Below are 16,370 nucleotides of genomic sequence, written 5' to 3'. Positions count from 1 at the left end.
CAATATAGTTCTCGACGTTCCCGTCGTGCGGGAATGTTATTCACGTTTCCGCAAGCATGGCCCAGAAGATCCTTCTTGGTTTGAATTCCCTACAGAGTGCTAAGTACGTGAAGGGTTTTGCCTTGACACTGTACCCGCACTCGTCTTACGGTTACTTTACTTCCAAGGTATTCTTGGCTTCAATTCCCTGCGGGTGCTAGGTATGTGAAGGGTTTTGCCTTGACACTGTACCCGCATCCGTCTGACGGTTACTTGGTTGCCAAGTTATTCCTGGCTTCAATTCCCTGCGGGTGCTAGGCATGTGAAGGGTTTTGCCTTAACACTGTACCCGCGTCCGTCTTACGGTTACTTGGTTGCCAAGGTAAGGGGTATTTTCCCGCTCACTTGAATCTTTTTGAATTTTGAATTTTGAAATTCGAAGAGTTGGTGAAAGGATAAGAACAGTCCAAACCTCAAACGTCGTGCGACGGTTTCTTCTGACTGTGTCAGGACGTGCAGGAAGTTATGGTGACGTGACAGTACATGGTCATTCCAGTCGCTTTTTCAGGCGCGTGGTCGCGATTTTTCGGGCGCGTGGCCGCGAAATTAATGGTATGCGTCCTGTCAACAGCTGTTGCCAGCTTGCTTTTTGCCACGTGTCATAGTTTCATTGCACCTTTGTTTTCTCTCTCTTCCGCATTAATTTCATCGCATTAATTGCGATTAGTATATAAAGGGGGAGAGGGTTATTTGTAATTCACACTTTCACTCTTCTTCATCTTCTTTGCGATTTCCGGCGAATACTTATCCTTTTCAGGCAAGCATTCTCCCGAAATCGTTTTCTTTCTTTACAAGATGTCTCGTGATATCGATTCTACAGCTGACGACAGGAGTACTGCTGGTGAGTGCCAGTGTGCTCTTCCTGGCGATCTGTACCGGTATGTTGTCAGGAAGTTCATGCTCGAGTCTCTCGAGCCTGAGTTTCCTGAACCTCATCAGACCGTGTACGATGCCCCCCGAGGCAAGATCGGGGTTTATGCAGCATTCTTTGTCTATGGGAATCTTAGGTTCCCATTGACAAAGTTTGTTTACCGTGTCCTCGAGAGGCATGGTGTTCATTTGACCGAGTTGCACCCCATGGCGATCGCCAAGATTCGCCATTTTGAGTGGGTGTGCCGGATACTGGGCGTTGAGCCCTATGTTGACCGTCTGATGACCTTCTACACTTGGAGGTGCATCCAGGGGTGGTACACGTTGACGACCCGGATTAAGGGTTTAAAGATCTGTGCGACCGAGCGCAGTCTTCGCGCGTGGAAGAGGGAGTTTTTCTTCATATCCGCCCGCGCCATCCCCATTGCTATGAAATTCAAGAATGGGCAGGCACTTCCCAGCCTTCACGCCTCCAGCTACCAGGAGGCGGAATGGTTTGCCAAGATATCTCGGGTCCAATCTCCGGTTTACCGGTTTGCGGAGTCCGGGATGGTGATGCTGGGGATGAGCCGGGTGTGGAAGGAGGCTGATGCGCGCAAGATTCCGATCGTCCTCGAATACGGTTCGAACTCTGTTCCTTACGGTATGCCTTTCTCCCTTTTGTTGATTTTGAATTTCTTCTAACTTTTTTCCTGTTTTATTTCAGAGGGGAACGACCTGCAGTCGCTCCTGAACCCGCGGGAGGCTGACGGTCCCGCACGGATGGGTACTCGCGCTCTAGATGAGAACGAGTTGCCCATCCTCGAACAAACCGCGGATCGGTTCGTGGAGGTCTATCCGCTAGGCCATGAGATCCTCAGCGCCCGTCGGCCAGGTAAGGCGCTCTTCGACCCTCGACCCCTCAATGTTGAAACCTCTGCTGGAATTCCTCTAATCGTATGTTCTGATGAGGAATCCGCAGATGGTCCTCCGTTGGTGCGGAAGAAGAAGGCTGCCGGCGGGAAGGGGAAAGAGAAGGCCTCCACTGCCGATCCAGCGCCTCGGTCTGATTCGGAGACCGAGAGCGAAGAGGTGGCGGGGAATCCCGGTGGTGATAAGACCACTGCTCCGGAGGTTGCAACTGTCATCTCCGGAGAGCCAAAGAAGACGACGGTTACCGGCGCAAAGAGGCCGGCTCCATCGGGTCCGTCCCCGCCTCTCCGTACCTTTAGGCTCAAGAAAACCCGTAAGTACAACTTTCCTTTAGCTTTTATCTTCATAGCTTAATCCTTAGTCTTTTAACACTTTTCTTCTTTTACGCAGGCGTGGATGTTGGCGCATTCCAGGGTGAAGGGCCGAGTATTACCTCTCCGCCAATGACGGTAGGCTTGGTCAGCCTACCTGAGGCGTCGACCCAGGCGCCTGCGCCTGCTTCCGCTGGATCAGTTGCTCACTCCTTTGAGCCGACTGTTCCAGCCGAGATGACGTCACCGCCGGCTGTGAGTGCGATTTTTACAGCATCCTTCACAGAGCCGGCGGTTACGATTGCTGCGGATTCTGCGGCAGCGACCGCGGTGGCGACCACGGCGGCTGCAAGCATGCCCCCACCATCGGCAACGACGGCCGGTCCATCAGGTACGCGTGGGGCTTCTCGCATCTCTCCGCCACCTTCCCATCTGCCTGACCTCTTGGATGGATTTCCATTGGGTTCAGGTGATGGGTTCGGCGGCTATCGGCCTGTAATTGACCCTACAGGTGCGTAGGGTTTTTCTGGCCCATTTTATACATATATATTTTATCATCTTTTCCTAACTGCTTTGTGTTTTTTGCAGTGTCGGATTCCAATGAAGTGTATGTTCCACGATGGAACATCCGCCGAGGAACAACCCTTCGTACCCCTGTGGAGTGCGTGGAATGGGCTCGCCACGCTGCTCCCCATGGTGCGTTGGGGGAAGCCCTGGCTAGCTACCAGGAGGGTAGGCTAACCAACGAGCTTCGGGTTCTCCAGGCCCGGATGCAGCCGCGCGTCGAGCTGCTTTGTCGTGAAAACGACAAGTTGAAAGCAGCTCGCGCCAAGGAAGTATCTCAAGCGCGGGCTCTTCGGGAGGAGAACCAAAAGCTGTCCGCAGCTGCTGCGGAGAAGGAGAAGGCCTTCAAGGCCCTCGAGGTTGAGGTTCAAGCGCGACTCGAGGCCCGCTCCAAGGCTGCCCAAGCTGTTAACGAACAGCTTCGGCTGGCTAAGGAGACTGCGAGGAACGCAACCGAGAGGGCCACCAAGGCTGAAGCCATTGCTGAGCCTTTACGCGTGGAGAATGAGGAGCTCAAGGCCAAATTAGAGGCTCTCCAACGTGCTCATGATGCCTTGGCGATGGAAGATGCCAAGAAGCTCCAGGAGATCTTGGACCAGAGGGGCGTGCTTGACCATACCGAGCGGAAGCTTAAGGGCGTCGAAGAGGCTGCCGCAAAGGAAGTGCTACTTGCCAACCTTAACAAAAGCGAAGCCGAACGCGCCTGCACCCAAGCTCAAGCCGCCCTTCAAGAAGCTCTGGTTGCCAAGGAATGGCTTCTTCGAGAAGCGTTGTCTCAGGTAAGTCTATCTTCATGTCTTCACGCTTTTCTTTGTAAATAGGGTGTTGACACTTGTATATTTTCTTATGTAGGTTGTGCATCGGGTCTTCTCAGAGACATCTTACGACGATGCTATGAGCGCAGCCCTCAACGCTTCTCACGAGGATGGGGAACGAGTCGGCTTCCTGCTTGGTCTAGGGTTTGTTGAGAAAGGCGTCCCGCCATCCAACTTCCCTTTGTACAATGTAGATACTGAAGCCATATATGACCAAGCAGTAAATCAATACGCCGCTTTCCCGCATCCGGTGGTGGAGAAGGTGAATGAAATTGCTGCTGCTGATGATGGGCTACCTATCCTTAAGGCTTTCCTTGAACAGCCACGCTCTACTGACGGCGCTGGTCCAAGTGGAAGTGGCCCTGAAGCCTGATCCTGAAGATCCCTTCCCGCTGCTAGGATAGATTTAGTTTGTATAGATTTACTTTCTTATAGGCGGGTAGTTACCCGGCCATTCTTGTAACGAATATTTATGAAATGTAAATCTTTGTGCGGCTAAGACTGCTTGATTCATTGGATTCCTTGCTTTATAAACGTTATATGACACATACTTTAGTTTAAATTAGCAATTTTCCAAGTTTTTAGAATAAGTTAACCTTTGAACGTGGTAGATAGGTGTGAAGTTTTGCTTCCTCTTCCGTGATTGTGCGGGTAGGACCGTCACTTACACGTAGTAGGATGGCTAAACTTTACCATCTGACCTGCGTGTAGGTTTTCCTCATCTTTGAGGATAAGTTAACCTTTGAACGTGGTAGATAATAGGTGTGAAGTTTTGCTTCCTCTTTCGTGATTGTGCGGGTAGGACCGTCACTTGCACGTAGTAGGATGGCTAAACTTTACCATCTGACCTGCGTGTAGGTTTTCCTCATCTTTGAGGATAAGTTAACCTTTGAACGTGGTAGATAATAGGTGTGAAGTTTTGCTTCCTCTTTCGTGATTGTGCGGGTAGGACCGTCACTTGCACGTAGTAGGATGGCTAAACTTTACCCATATCTGACCTGCGTGTAGGTTTTCCTTATCCCTTTTTTTAGGGTAACCTTTGAACGTGGTAGATGATAGGTTGAAGTTTTGCTTCCTTGTTCGTGATTGTGCGGGTAAGACCGTCACTTGCACTTACAAGGATGGCTAAACTTTACTTACATCTGACCTGCGTGTAGGTTTCCCTTATTTTTAACGTTGTGTTTATGCGGGTTTTGCCGCCTTCCACACGTAACGACTTACTTCTTCCCCCATTTATGCGGTGAATACCGGCACCAGTGGGAAGTTCATAAGTATAAAGGTAAACACATTATGAAAGGAGAATCATTTCCATTAGAAGTGGCTCTAGGCCTTTTCTTTACAAGTTTTGGAATTGATCTACATATAACATTTGCATAATTGAGATCCATTCCATGTTCTTGGGATGGGAGTGCCATCGAGCCTTTCGAGCCGGTATGCGCCCTTTCCCAGGACTTCTTTGATAATGTATGGCCCTTCCCAGACCGGGGCCAGCTTTCCCGGGCGCTCTTGGTTTGAAGCCTCGTTGTTACGCAGTATGTAGTCTCCTATATTGAAGTTGCAGAGTTTTACCCGCGTGTTGTAGTATTTTTGCATTTGTCGTTTGTAGTTCTCTTCACGCACTGCGGCTAAGTCTCTGCGTTCCTCGGTTAGCATAAGATCCAACCGTCTTTCCGCATCATTGTCTTCTGGCTGAATCAAGACCCTTGGTGAGGGTAGACCAATTTCGACCGGGACCATGGCTTCAGTGCCATAAGTGAGGCTGAACGGGGTTTCTCCCGTACTGGCCTTCTTCAGCGTTCTGTTTGCCCAAAGGACGTGCGGAAGCTCGTCCACCCAGCCGGATCTGTGTTCCAATAGTCTCTTCTTGATGCCTTCGACGATGCTCTTATTTGCTCTTTCCACCTCACCATTACCTTGCGGGTGTGCCACTGAGGTAAAGGTGTGGGTGATTTGAAGTTCTTTTAGCCACTGTTGTAGCTTCTTGTCAGCAAAGTTGGTGCCGTTATCGCTCACCAAATTCTGTGGAAGTCCAAAACGACAAATAATAAATTCCCAAATAAATTTTTTGATATGTTTCGCGGTTGTTTGGGCTAAGGTTTTGCTTCTATCCACTTGGTGAAGTAGTCGATGGCTACCACCAGGAACTGAACATTTCCTGCTGCTGTAGGAAATGGGCCTGTCACATCGATGGCCCACTTCTGGAATGGCCATGAAGAAGTGACTGGAACAAGTTCATTCTTCGGGCGGTGCGTATTGGGTGCGTAAAGCTGGCAAGACCTGCATTTTCTGATGTATGCCAGTGCATCCGTATGCATCCCCGGCCAAAAGTATCCCGCGTTGTTTAGCTTGGCTACAACAGCGCGGGGACCTGCGTGTACTCCACAGATGCCTTCGTGTACTTCCCTTAGGAGGTAGTCAGCATCTTGGTTGTCCACGCATCTTAAGAGTGGGCCAAGAAAGTTACGTCTGTAAAGGATGTCATTGACGAGTTGATAATTCAGTGCCTTACAGCGTAGTTTTCTTGCCTGTGTTTTGGACTCCGGTAGTGTACCTGTCGCAAGGTATTTTATTATCGGTGTCATCCACGTTTCCGTGCCTGTTTGGATGACAAAAATTTCCTTGTGCGGGACCGATGGTGTCTCGAGGAGTTCAATGCGGATATCCTTTCCTAAGTGGGTGAAGGCTAATGATGCAAGCTTCCTTAACGCATCCGCAGATTTGTTTTCACTTCGCTTGACGTGTATGACTTTGCAGTCATTGAAATCGCGCATAAGGGATTTTGCTTGTGCGAGGTACAGGGCCATTGTGTCGTTCACGGCCGTGTACACCCCGTTGATTTGATTGGCTACCAACATGGAATCCACGTGGGCTTCCAAGTTTTTCACTCCCATCTTACGCGCAATTCTCAACCCAATGAAGAAACACTAAGTGAACCCTGGACAGATTATAGATAATCTGGGGGTTAAGTAATGTTTCCCACGGATGAGATCTAGCTGAGAAGGTTGTTCTTCAGGAGGCCTGCAAAACAGACACCGTAAGCTCGTCACTGAGAAGGGGGGGTTCCTCCTTGTGACCACCCTCCGGCGTGAGAATCAGACTAGATTGCTCTGAATATAAGAGTATATTAAGAGATTGCTAGATAAGATTGAGATATCAGATGATGTCCTTACCATTCCAAGGTGTTGGAGTATTTATAGCCGAAGGTAGGTTTCCAAGCAGGTACAGCCGGCTGAATAGTATTCCTGTTCTACCAACAGTGGATCACGCACAAGCCATACTGGTTGGTGGATAGGTTACGGCCAACAGTAATAAGGTCGGCTGTATACTGTTCCTTTTACTGCCGGCTGCGCACTGTTCCACCAACTGTAGGCTGCGCACGTCCCATCGTAAGGGTTGGTGAGTAGGCAGCGGCTAATAGTGACGAACAGTACTAGAGGGTGCTCCTCCTCGTATTGTTGTCGGTGAGCTGTCACCCTGTGATTAGTTCATGGGCTGCTCTGGTCAAACTGTCTGTTCCGCCCATACCTTAGTAGGTATAGTACGGAAGACCTTCCAGAAGCATACGGACTGGCTCATTTAGGCGGGAGTGTTCCCGCCTTGCTCATTCCTTCATGTGACTACTGAACGAATGCCTTGTGCGTGTAGCTTTGCTGTTAGTGCGGGTAGCCTTCTCTGATGGCTTGTATCCGCAGCTGCGGGAACAGGCGGGGTACTTCACCATTGGGAGGCTTTCCCTGCGGGTACAGCTGGCGTACTGCGCGTAAGGTTCTTTGAGCATGGTGTCCTGCTGGAGCAGTTGGTTATTGCGCAGACGTCCCTGTTCAAGGTGAGTCTTGCGGGTCCAACTGGACTCTGCTGGGACCTACCTCTTCAAGGACTTTTCACAAACAGTTGGTGGGTATCTTTAACAGCTTAATTACACACCTGTAATAAACAATTTCAATCTTTTTAAACACAGAATCACATGTATTGATGTATAGAAACAGAATCACAGTGGAATCTTGATGGAATTTGATTCAAAAAAGACATAAAAATTATCTTTTTGAGAAACAAAAAAGGGGATAATTCATAATACTTTTACTTTTTAGTTGACAGCATATACTCAATCTACAGACGTCAATTTTGACTTTTGGGTCAAACAGAACATATTCCAAATTCAAGCAAAATAATCACAAATCACACAGCATAAAACCCTAATCTTTCAAACCCACATCTGATTCATCAAATCGGAGCTGAATTAACACAAAAGACAGTGAATTGAAACAGTTATTACCTTATGATCTTGTAACCCAGCTAACGATGTGAAAGAACAAGAACCCTTGTGTCTGATTCAGGTTTAAATAATAATAATAATAATATTGAAGAGAAGATGAAGTGAAGATTCAAAGATGGTTCATGGAAGAAGACTGAAGACCAATGTGGTGTGCGTTTTTGTTTGGAATTTATTGTGTCAGAGTATAACACGCTTATTTACTCTTATTACATTGAATAATATCAACTACTTATTTAATATAATATTAATTTTACAAGGTTCGGTACACTTGTAAATCTATTATTTTATTATATCAAGAAAAGACATTACACATAAGAAAAAAAATATTTATGATATATAATAGCACACCTTATAAAGCGTCACCGGTAGAAGTGATTTTTATGGTGTTTTTGAAAGTGGGTGGCATACTGACATGTGACGATCTCACCATGATCAATGCCCCCTACGTTGTCCTTGATCCTGACTTGGCATTTTTGTCTTGTCAGGTTCACGGCCGTAAAGGTCGCTAGGTGTTGTTAACTCGATCAACTTTGAAGTTGCAAGTATTCGGCCTTAGTCGGGAAGTACGCAGAGATTACTCATTGAGTAACCGAAGCCTAAACACGATTTTTACAACAATGCTATGTTTAGTTTGGTAGGATCACACGTGAATTCGAAATTTTTTCGTATGTTTAAATGTGTAGATAACTAAATAGTGTAAGATTAAAAAAAGTATTAGTTTAATGTAAAGTAAGAGCTAATAAATTTTCAATAATTGTTAATAAATTTAGAAAACTGAAGAAGATGGGCCAAAGAAATGAAAGTGATAAGGGACTCCCATCTCAAATCGAATGTACCCGCCAAACATCCATCACCGACGAAGGTGTTGCCTACTCGCACAACTCTCTTCCTCCCTCCCAAGACAAACACATATGTCTCTCTCTTCTCATCTTTCCTCGGCTACTATAGCTCGTTTGGCTAGTGGTGGTGTACCCGCTCAGCAAAGCCTCCCCGCCAAGGAGTACCCAAGAATGCACTTCCGCCCTTATTATCAAAATTATTTATAACCCTAGATGCACAATATTGACGACGCGTGTTTTAACATCGAATAACAAGTATTGTGGGTAATGTATATTATAGTGTACAAATTGTCCATATATAGATACACTTTTACTAATACAAAAACTTAACTGTGCACGAGAACATGTAAAACATGTTACTTTATTTGAACTGAAATAACTCTGAAATTAGTTAATAAGAATACACATGTATTACAATTCACTTGAGGATAAAATAACATGTTGAAATAAGAATATGATCGAACGGCTAAATTAGAAAAAAAGTTAGTTTTGAGTAACAAATTACAATAATACAAGAAGTTTAATTCTTTTATTTTTCTAATCCTAGTTAACTTCGATAATATAACTAATACGATACATTTCCAAATTAAGTAGTATCCATGATAACTTATTTTATTTTGAAATAATACTATTATTATATACGTGGCCAACTAATATTCGTATAAATGGGCATGGTTCATCATATAAACTTTGAATACATCTTTCTATAACAATTTAGAATTTAGAAAAAGCAAAAGATGATAGACTTTTAGTGTTGCAACAAAGATTTCATAGCTAGACTTGGGGGGTCTATGTAGCAGTGCAGAGAAATAACTATTATGATTTGAAGTCGTCTTGGTGGTGATGATGTGTCATTCTTCATTCTTATGATGTATTAACAAGCTAACGACACACTAGAAGATCCATGGGATGAAGCCTATGCACACATCGACGGGGAAGTTAGTGTAAGCGTTTTGTGTTATACAATGGCAATGTATACACAAACATGATATTTATATGTTTGTAGATTGGAAGAGACAAAGAAAGTAGGTTGAGAGAGAGAGAGAGAGAGAGGTATCATAGTGGGCCAACATGTTGGGTCTAAAGCCATTGGTCCGGACCCAAATGAGAGTATCATCCACATTAAACAAATACCGAAAGTGAAACATTGATCTCATCAATAAGCATAAACTTATACAAATTACAAGCCCACAACTACGTTCATGGTTCTACTCCTACCCCCCTTTTTACCTTTAAATAGCAGGAGGGTCAACCACCATGACCACATAGAGTGTGGTCTATTGGCAAAGATAAATAATTTAAACACCTTAGGTTAAAAGAGTTTGAAAAGTCTTAAAAAGACCACCATGATAACTTGGACACTGAAATTTTCTTTTATTAAGGAGGACGGGGCACCCATGACAAGGTTCAAACCCATGTGGTAAAACCACCGCCACCTATGTACTCATGCATGGATTCAAAGTTTCAAACCCATGTGGTAAACTTTTGCCACATAAAGCCACACCATTTTCTTTTTATATTCTAATAATCAAATTAAAACAAAACAAAACAAAACGTTCCAAGGGTGTTTGCAGATAGGTGCAGTCCATGATTTTATGATTTATGGGTACTTAATGATAGACATTAGCTGACAGTACATGATTGATCATTGCATGAATAATACACCCTCTCTTATTTATCCGAATTCTCTTTATAGAAATATTTTATTAATATATTAAAGACACGTTGTTATGGATAGCATAAATAAAACTCATGTGACATGTGGAAGGTGAGTGGAGTGGAGATGTTAGGTGACAATGATGTTTTTCTTGGACAACACGCATTCCTTTACTTCCTTTTCAACATCATTCTCCTCTTGTTATTTTCAACTTGAATCTATGTTTATGGTACCAACACATCACCAAATAGATTTTAAGATATACTTATATGGCCTAATGATTATTTATCCTTTGTGGAAAAACTATGTTGTCAAGTTACATTACTGTCACGTAGATAACTAGTTATCACGTTAACTTAAGTGTTATGAGTTAACTAGCTATTAACCAATTGAAACAATTATTAAATTATTTAAAAGAGAAAACACAAAAAAGGAAAATAATAATTTGTGATCGTTTGTTAGTGGGGTGGACCCCACCAACAATTTGGTTGGACACCGTTATGTAGATGGCGCTAGACCTCCATAGCGCCAACTTTGTTTGAGGCGCCGTGCTGTTCACGATGTCATTATGCCTATGTGGCATGGATGGTGTTTCCACAACATACATGCTGAAAGATCATTGACTTAAATAAATATCATATGATTGATAATTATAAGAGTGAATGAGTGATCATACCATCAAAATTAAACATGAATGATAAAAGTAATTTTTAGGAAAATATTAAAATGTGCGATCTAATTGATATTGAATCGCAAGAAGTATATTTAAAATTGCTCTCAAGAATGTCCTTGTCGAGGCTCTCAAGTTTAACATGATGGGGATTGAATGATGTATAAGGTACAAATAAAAATATATACCATGTTAAATATGTAAAATATTCTTTATTCAGTAACTTAATTGTTATATAGTAAATAACAAATATGAGTATAAACAATCGTACCTTTGTTTTGTTTTAATTGTGCTTTCAGATTAATTAACCATTTAGCTCAGACAACTCTCTTTCTAACTATCATATCATCATACACGATGCATTAAATATTTATGCGGTTCTCATAATTATATGCTTAAAATTACTTTTGTTTCAAATACGTCCATGCATACTAGTAGAGCCAAGCTTTATAAAATCCCAAGAGCTACATAAGTATCTAATGTTACAAGTAGCTTAAACATTGGTTGATATATGCCCTAGTTAAAAACTAGTTGAACTTGTTTATCGTGGACAACCTCAATAATATATTGTAATTCAAATATTGTTTTGATCGACTCTTGAGTTGAGATGAAAACTTATAACAGAGTCTTTAAATACGACGTAACTTGATATATAAAGTTCAAAGGAGTTGTTTGTGAGATTAATACGACGCATTAGTACTCTTACCTATTTAGATTTTAAACAATTAAAAAAAGGAATATTGGGTTTTAATAATCCTTATTAAATGATATTAGCCAATAATCATCTCTATTCGTTTTATCGCCACTGGCGGTCCCAAATTCAAAAAAGTTGCCTCCCAACGGTCCCCCGTTAAAATATGACTTAACGGCGTTATAGTTTTTCCTGAATTTCAAACCTATGTTTTAGGGCTTTTGATCGTTAGAAGGATACGAGACGATTGGTGCAAAACTTAGTTTGAAATAATGCTTCAAAATGACAAAACAATGCTTCAATTCGGGTGTTTGAACTTACAATTAACCAAAATCAAGCCGTTTGGATCATTGCTTCAAGCTTTGTTTTACAACAATCGACTTGTATCCTTCTAACAATCAAAAGCCCTAAAACATTGGTTTGAAATTCAGGAAAAACTATAACGCCGTTAAGTCATTTTTAACAGAGAACCATTGGGGGCCAACTTTTTTGAATTTGAGACCGCCAGTGGCGATAAAACGAATATGGATTATTATCGGCCAATAAAATTTAATAGGGATTATTAAAATCCAATATTCCTAAAAAAATAAGTGTGAAATATATTCGGTCTCATAAATGTCTATCCATTTATCTTACGTTCTGATTGTGGGTGTACCCGGATAATCGGGCGTGGATGACATTTTGTCAGTTGGTGTAGTCAGGTGGTTGGACTTAGCTGATCATTTGTAAAAAAAAAATCATGACATAGTTTTGATAGAAGAAATCGTTGGGTTGTTATTTTAAGGTTTGTTCACTCGTGTACTATTTTTTCTTGATATTGTTTGTGTATCATTTATCACTTCTAAAAAAATATTATTAATGTGTCCTCACTTTTTCCACACCATGGGGCTACCATATAATGAATATTTTAGCATCACTCTACAGCGGGACCATAATCCATGAATTAGTCTTTTTATTGGTTCATTTTTCAAACAAGACAAATCGTAGTGACCGACATCAACAGGCGTTTACTGAAACTTCATTTTCAAACAAGACCAACTCCTGAGATCAACATCAAAAGTCATTTTAATTTACACCGTTCATCCGATGCCAAGTTATCGTCGATATCAAATTTATGGCTTAATTAATTAGAAAATTTGTATTAATAATACAAGCCTCAATATTGCCCGATAATGTCTATACTGACAACTTTAAACTTTAATTTTCATTGCTAAGAAGAATCACACTCATATACTAGTGAAAATTTACATTTGATTTCACTCCCTGACATGGATATGATCATGAGCGGAATGAGAAAACATGCATTATTTGTGAGCGAAATCGGATGGAAGTCAAGTATGGTAAATCTATGATAATTACGCGAGGAAGTTTGTTTTTAGCAACGGATTAAGCAAAAGTTAAGAATTTACTAGTTAATTTATTGGTACAAATTATTATCACCCAATGAATGAATGAAGCATACTCTAGATTATGAAAATGCCAATGTGATACACGGGTGGTTAAAAAAATAAAACAAAAAAAAATTAAATTTAATAATATACATAATAACATATCTTATGGATTTATAAGATTTACATAATTTTCCTGAGTGACTTAATTAAAATAAACTTGAAAGTTGATTATTATTCTATATCCATTTTCTAAAATACATAAGACTGTTAAGAATAATTTGTATTTGTATTTTAAACGAAATCAAAATGAAATGTTATGAATCTATACCAATTAAGAAAAAGAGAAGGCTAATATCAATTCATCATAATTGAGTTGGTGATCCACAAATATTTTAAAAGCAAGGTATTGAGTTCGAGGGTGGGGTTAGAATAAGAAGTGAGTTATTTGTAAGAAGTGTGAGAAGTAATATCGGGTGTTGGATGTGATCATCTGATGGTGAATATTGTTAGTGTGTTTTTGTTCAGTGTGTTTTATTTTGTTAGTTCGGTATGTTTTACCTTTTTAAGGGTAAAAAACACTTCTTACACTTCTTATGATAGTTTTACTGCTTATTTTAACCTTGCTCTTGAGTTCGATTATTAACAATAACATATTTTTCATTTTATTATTCATGAAGTGAACTTGTAAAAATGGAAACTTGTACGTTTGGCAGCATATGCGAACGTTCTAATTGAATTACATGTGAAATTAAATAAAACTAATTATAAAAATTCCTCAATGACTGATTAATATTTTAATACCAACTATTTTCATTGCAGAAAGAAAATAAAAAGTTAGAAAGAGTCAATCGATGCAAACTAAAATTTTCATTGCTGAAATTAAATTATTAATGAAACAATAACTTATGTTATTTCACACGTATACACATTTCCTCAAGACAGTTCCTTGGTATATAATTGAATTTTAAAAGTTTACAAATTATAAGTCATCAACTTTCAACATAAAACAAAAATATTAAAAGTAAAACCACTGAAAACTAACAATTTCAATGGTTAACACATTAAAAAAAACGGTCTTGACAAAGTTACATTAACAAAGAAACCAAGATTTGTGTGTGTATATATTAAGTATATGAATATATATTGGATCACTAGTCGTCTTCCGGCGGTTTCTCCTCTTCGGGTGGTGGTTCGGGTTGACTATCATCTTCGGCTTCACCTACACCTCCACCTCCATCCCCGTCACCATCCTCTTGTGGCGGTGGCAGCTCAGGCGCAACATCTTCTGGCTTGGCATTGCTCTTTCGGTTGGCGGCCTCAAGGACATGCGAGTAGTTTCCTTTCTCCATGAAGAGTTGAGCAAAATGGTGTTTGCAGTAAAGAATACCATTAAGGGCAGCATATGATGAGTGTGTAAGAGGGCAGCCTCCATGAGCACATTTGAAGCATTGTTTGTGGTATGGTTCTCCTTCCATAGTCACCTATAAATGTTCATTAAATTTCCCTAAGCGTAACCATACACGTGTAGTTCATATTATAAATGTTCACTCTATTAGGGTATGTTTGATAGTCTCTTAATTTGGTTCACCAATTGTAAACCTCCGAAATCTCAGTTATGGAACCTTTGAATTAGTCAGATTTATAAACATGTTGAATCAGTTAGCTTTTTTAATGACTTAGGTGATGGGTTCCAAACAGTCTCTTAGCCTAATAAGTTATTGGGCTCCTTATTGGGCTTTCACTTAGCCAATTTAAATTGATTACTCTAGATGTCTTTTTTCCTTTACTTAAGTTATTTATTCATTTCTCTATTACTAAACCCTGTTAATATACATGTCATCAGCGTTTATTCGATCCATGCTTCTTGATATGTTTATGAAAGAATTTGTAGTAAGTACCAGTTTCGCGGATCAGACTCCGCAGCGTGCTCATATCACATATATTAACTTGATATGAGAGACATGCCCCTTAGTGTCTAAAAGCATGCATTAATAATGAGATGCATGTCTTTAGTCACATGCAGTTAGGGGTATCTTGACCCCAAGAGACCCCCTCAACGGACTAATTTTTTTCATTAACGGATATATTAAACGTACATATCGTTTTCTTATCGTATGACGTCTAAATTGTTGCTTGTACCAATGCATGGTGGTGTAATAGTAATCATATGGTACTAACCTTTTCCAAGGGGTAGACAGTTTTGTTACACTGTCTACATTTGTCTTGGGTACCAGAGAACATAGAAGAAAGTTTGTTCGGAGCTGATCTCGACTGCAGCGTAAATTTAACGTCTAAATATTCACTTTAATCATAATCATATATAGAATTTAATGGATACAGTTTCTCATCAAAATATAACAGAATTGTGTGATTAGCATACCCCGCTTTCTCGTTCTGGTTTCCCTGCAAAAAAGGAATAAATGAATAATGAGCTTTTGAACATCATAAACATGCATATATACGTTACACGCATGCATACATTGTGTATAATATTAGTTATAGATGTTACCTGTTTGGAAATTCTTGCTGAAATTCCCGGATTCTTTGAAGAGTTGTTCAAAGTGAGGCTTGCAATAAAGAACACCATCCATGGATGAGTAGCTGCTCATCTGCAATAGATTCTTATACATAAAAAAACTAGACTTTTTACGATCAAAGTAGCTGTTTTTTAACATAAAATTTCCATGTAAAATTTTGTTTAAATGCGCATAATATATATGAATATACAAAATCTAGAAAATTTTGACACCATAATCCAATATCAACCCATGTCAAATTTGGAATTAATAATAAACTTGAAAAGAGGCGATAGGAACTGAACAAACCGCGAGAGTGCCTTTGCAATGAGTGCATCTAAAGCAGGCTTTATGATAAGTAATCCCATCAACAGACAATAAATCAACAAAATACACAGTCTTATCGCAAGCTTTGCATTTATCCAAAGTTCCTGTGAAAGACATTGTTTTTATTTTTATGCAAACATATGAATCTTAACTAAAGGAAAAGAACCCAACAAAACTGGGTTGTGAAATAATAAATTGAATGAGGATCAAAGGGAAAAGAATGTGTTGAAAATTGAATTCATTCTAAATTTTTTTAATTTTGTTGGCAATGGTTTGCTGACCAGATTTAGAATGAATTAATGAAATGCTAACACATGACTGGTGATCCTCATATGGAGGAAAGCAAGAGTTTTTTTTTATAAGTTTTTACTTTTCCCAAATAAAACAAGAATCACATACATCACAATACACAACGACCAAGAGTCAACTTTATAATTGATACTCCGTACATTTGTTTATCAGATATATATAAATAGATGCATGTTTGTGTTTGTT

General features: G+C 40.6%; 1 protein-coding gene across 1 annotated transcript; it reads right to left on the bottom strand.

Annotated features, from left to right (window-relative positions):
• Positions 1-14,103: 14,103 nt before the first annotated feature.
• Positions 14,104-16,069, bottom strand: LOC143623212 (LIM domain-containing protein PLIM2b-like). The gene is made up of 4 exons (XM_077094169.1): positions 15,858-16,069; positions 15,542-15,641; positions 15,211-15,323; positions 14,104-14,513 (listed from the first exon to the last, which is right to left on the bottom strand). Exons 1-4 carry the CDS (start codon positions 15,990-15,992, stop codon positions 14,184-14,186), a joined length of 678 nt encoding a protein of 225 aa, XP_076950284.1. The 5' UTR covers positions 15,993-16,069; the 3' UTR covers positions 14,104-14,183.
• Positions 16,070-16,370: the final 301 nt, after the last annotated feature.

This window comes from Bidens hawaiensis, unplaced genomic scaffold, assembly GCF_021521415.1.
Source record: "Bidens hawaiensis isolate Kalapana, Puna unplaced genomic scaffold, B.hawaiensis_p1.1 tig00003356_1, whole genome shotgun sequence".
Lineage (NCBI taxonomy): Eukaryota > Viridiplantae > Streptophyta > Magnoliopsida > Asterales > Asteraceae > Bidens > Bidens hawaiensis.
This window is presented reverse-complemented; position numbering and strand designations above follow the sequence as displayed.

Coding starts and splice junctions, on each gene's coding strand:
- LOC143623212 (XM_077094169.1), bottom strand. CDS start 15,992: ATGTCTTTCACAGGAACTTTGGATAAATGCAAAGCTTGCGATAAGACT. Junction 15,642..15,857: donor ATTGCAAAGGCACTCTCGCG/GTTTGTTCAGTT, acceptor AATCTATTGCAG/ATGAGCAGCTACTCATCCAT. Junction 14,514..15,210: donor CTGTCTACCCCTTGGAAAAG/GTTAGTACCATA, acceptor GAACATTTATAG/GTGACTATGGAAGGAGAACC.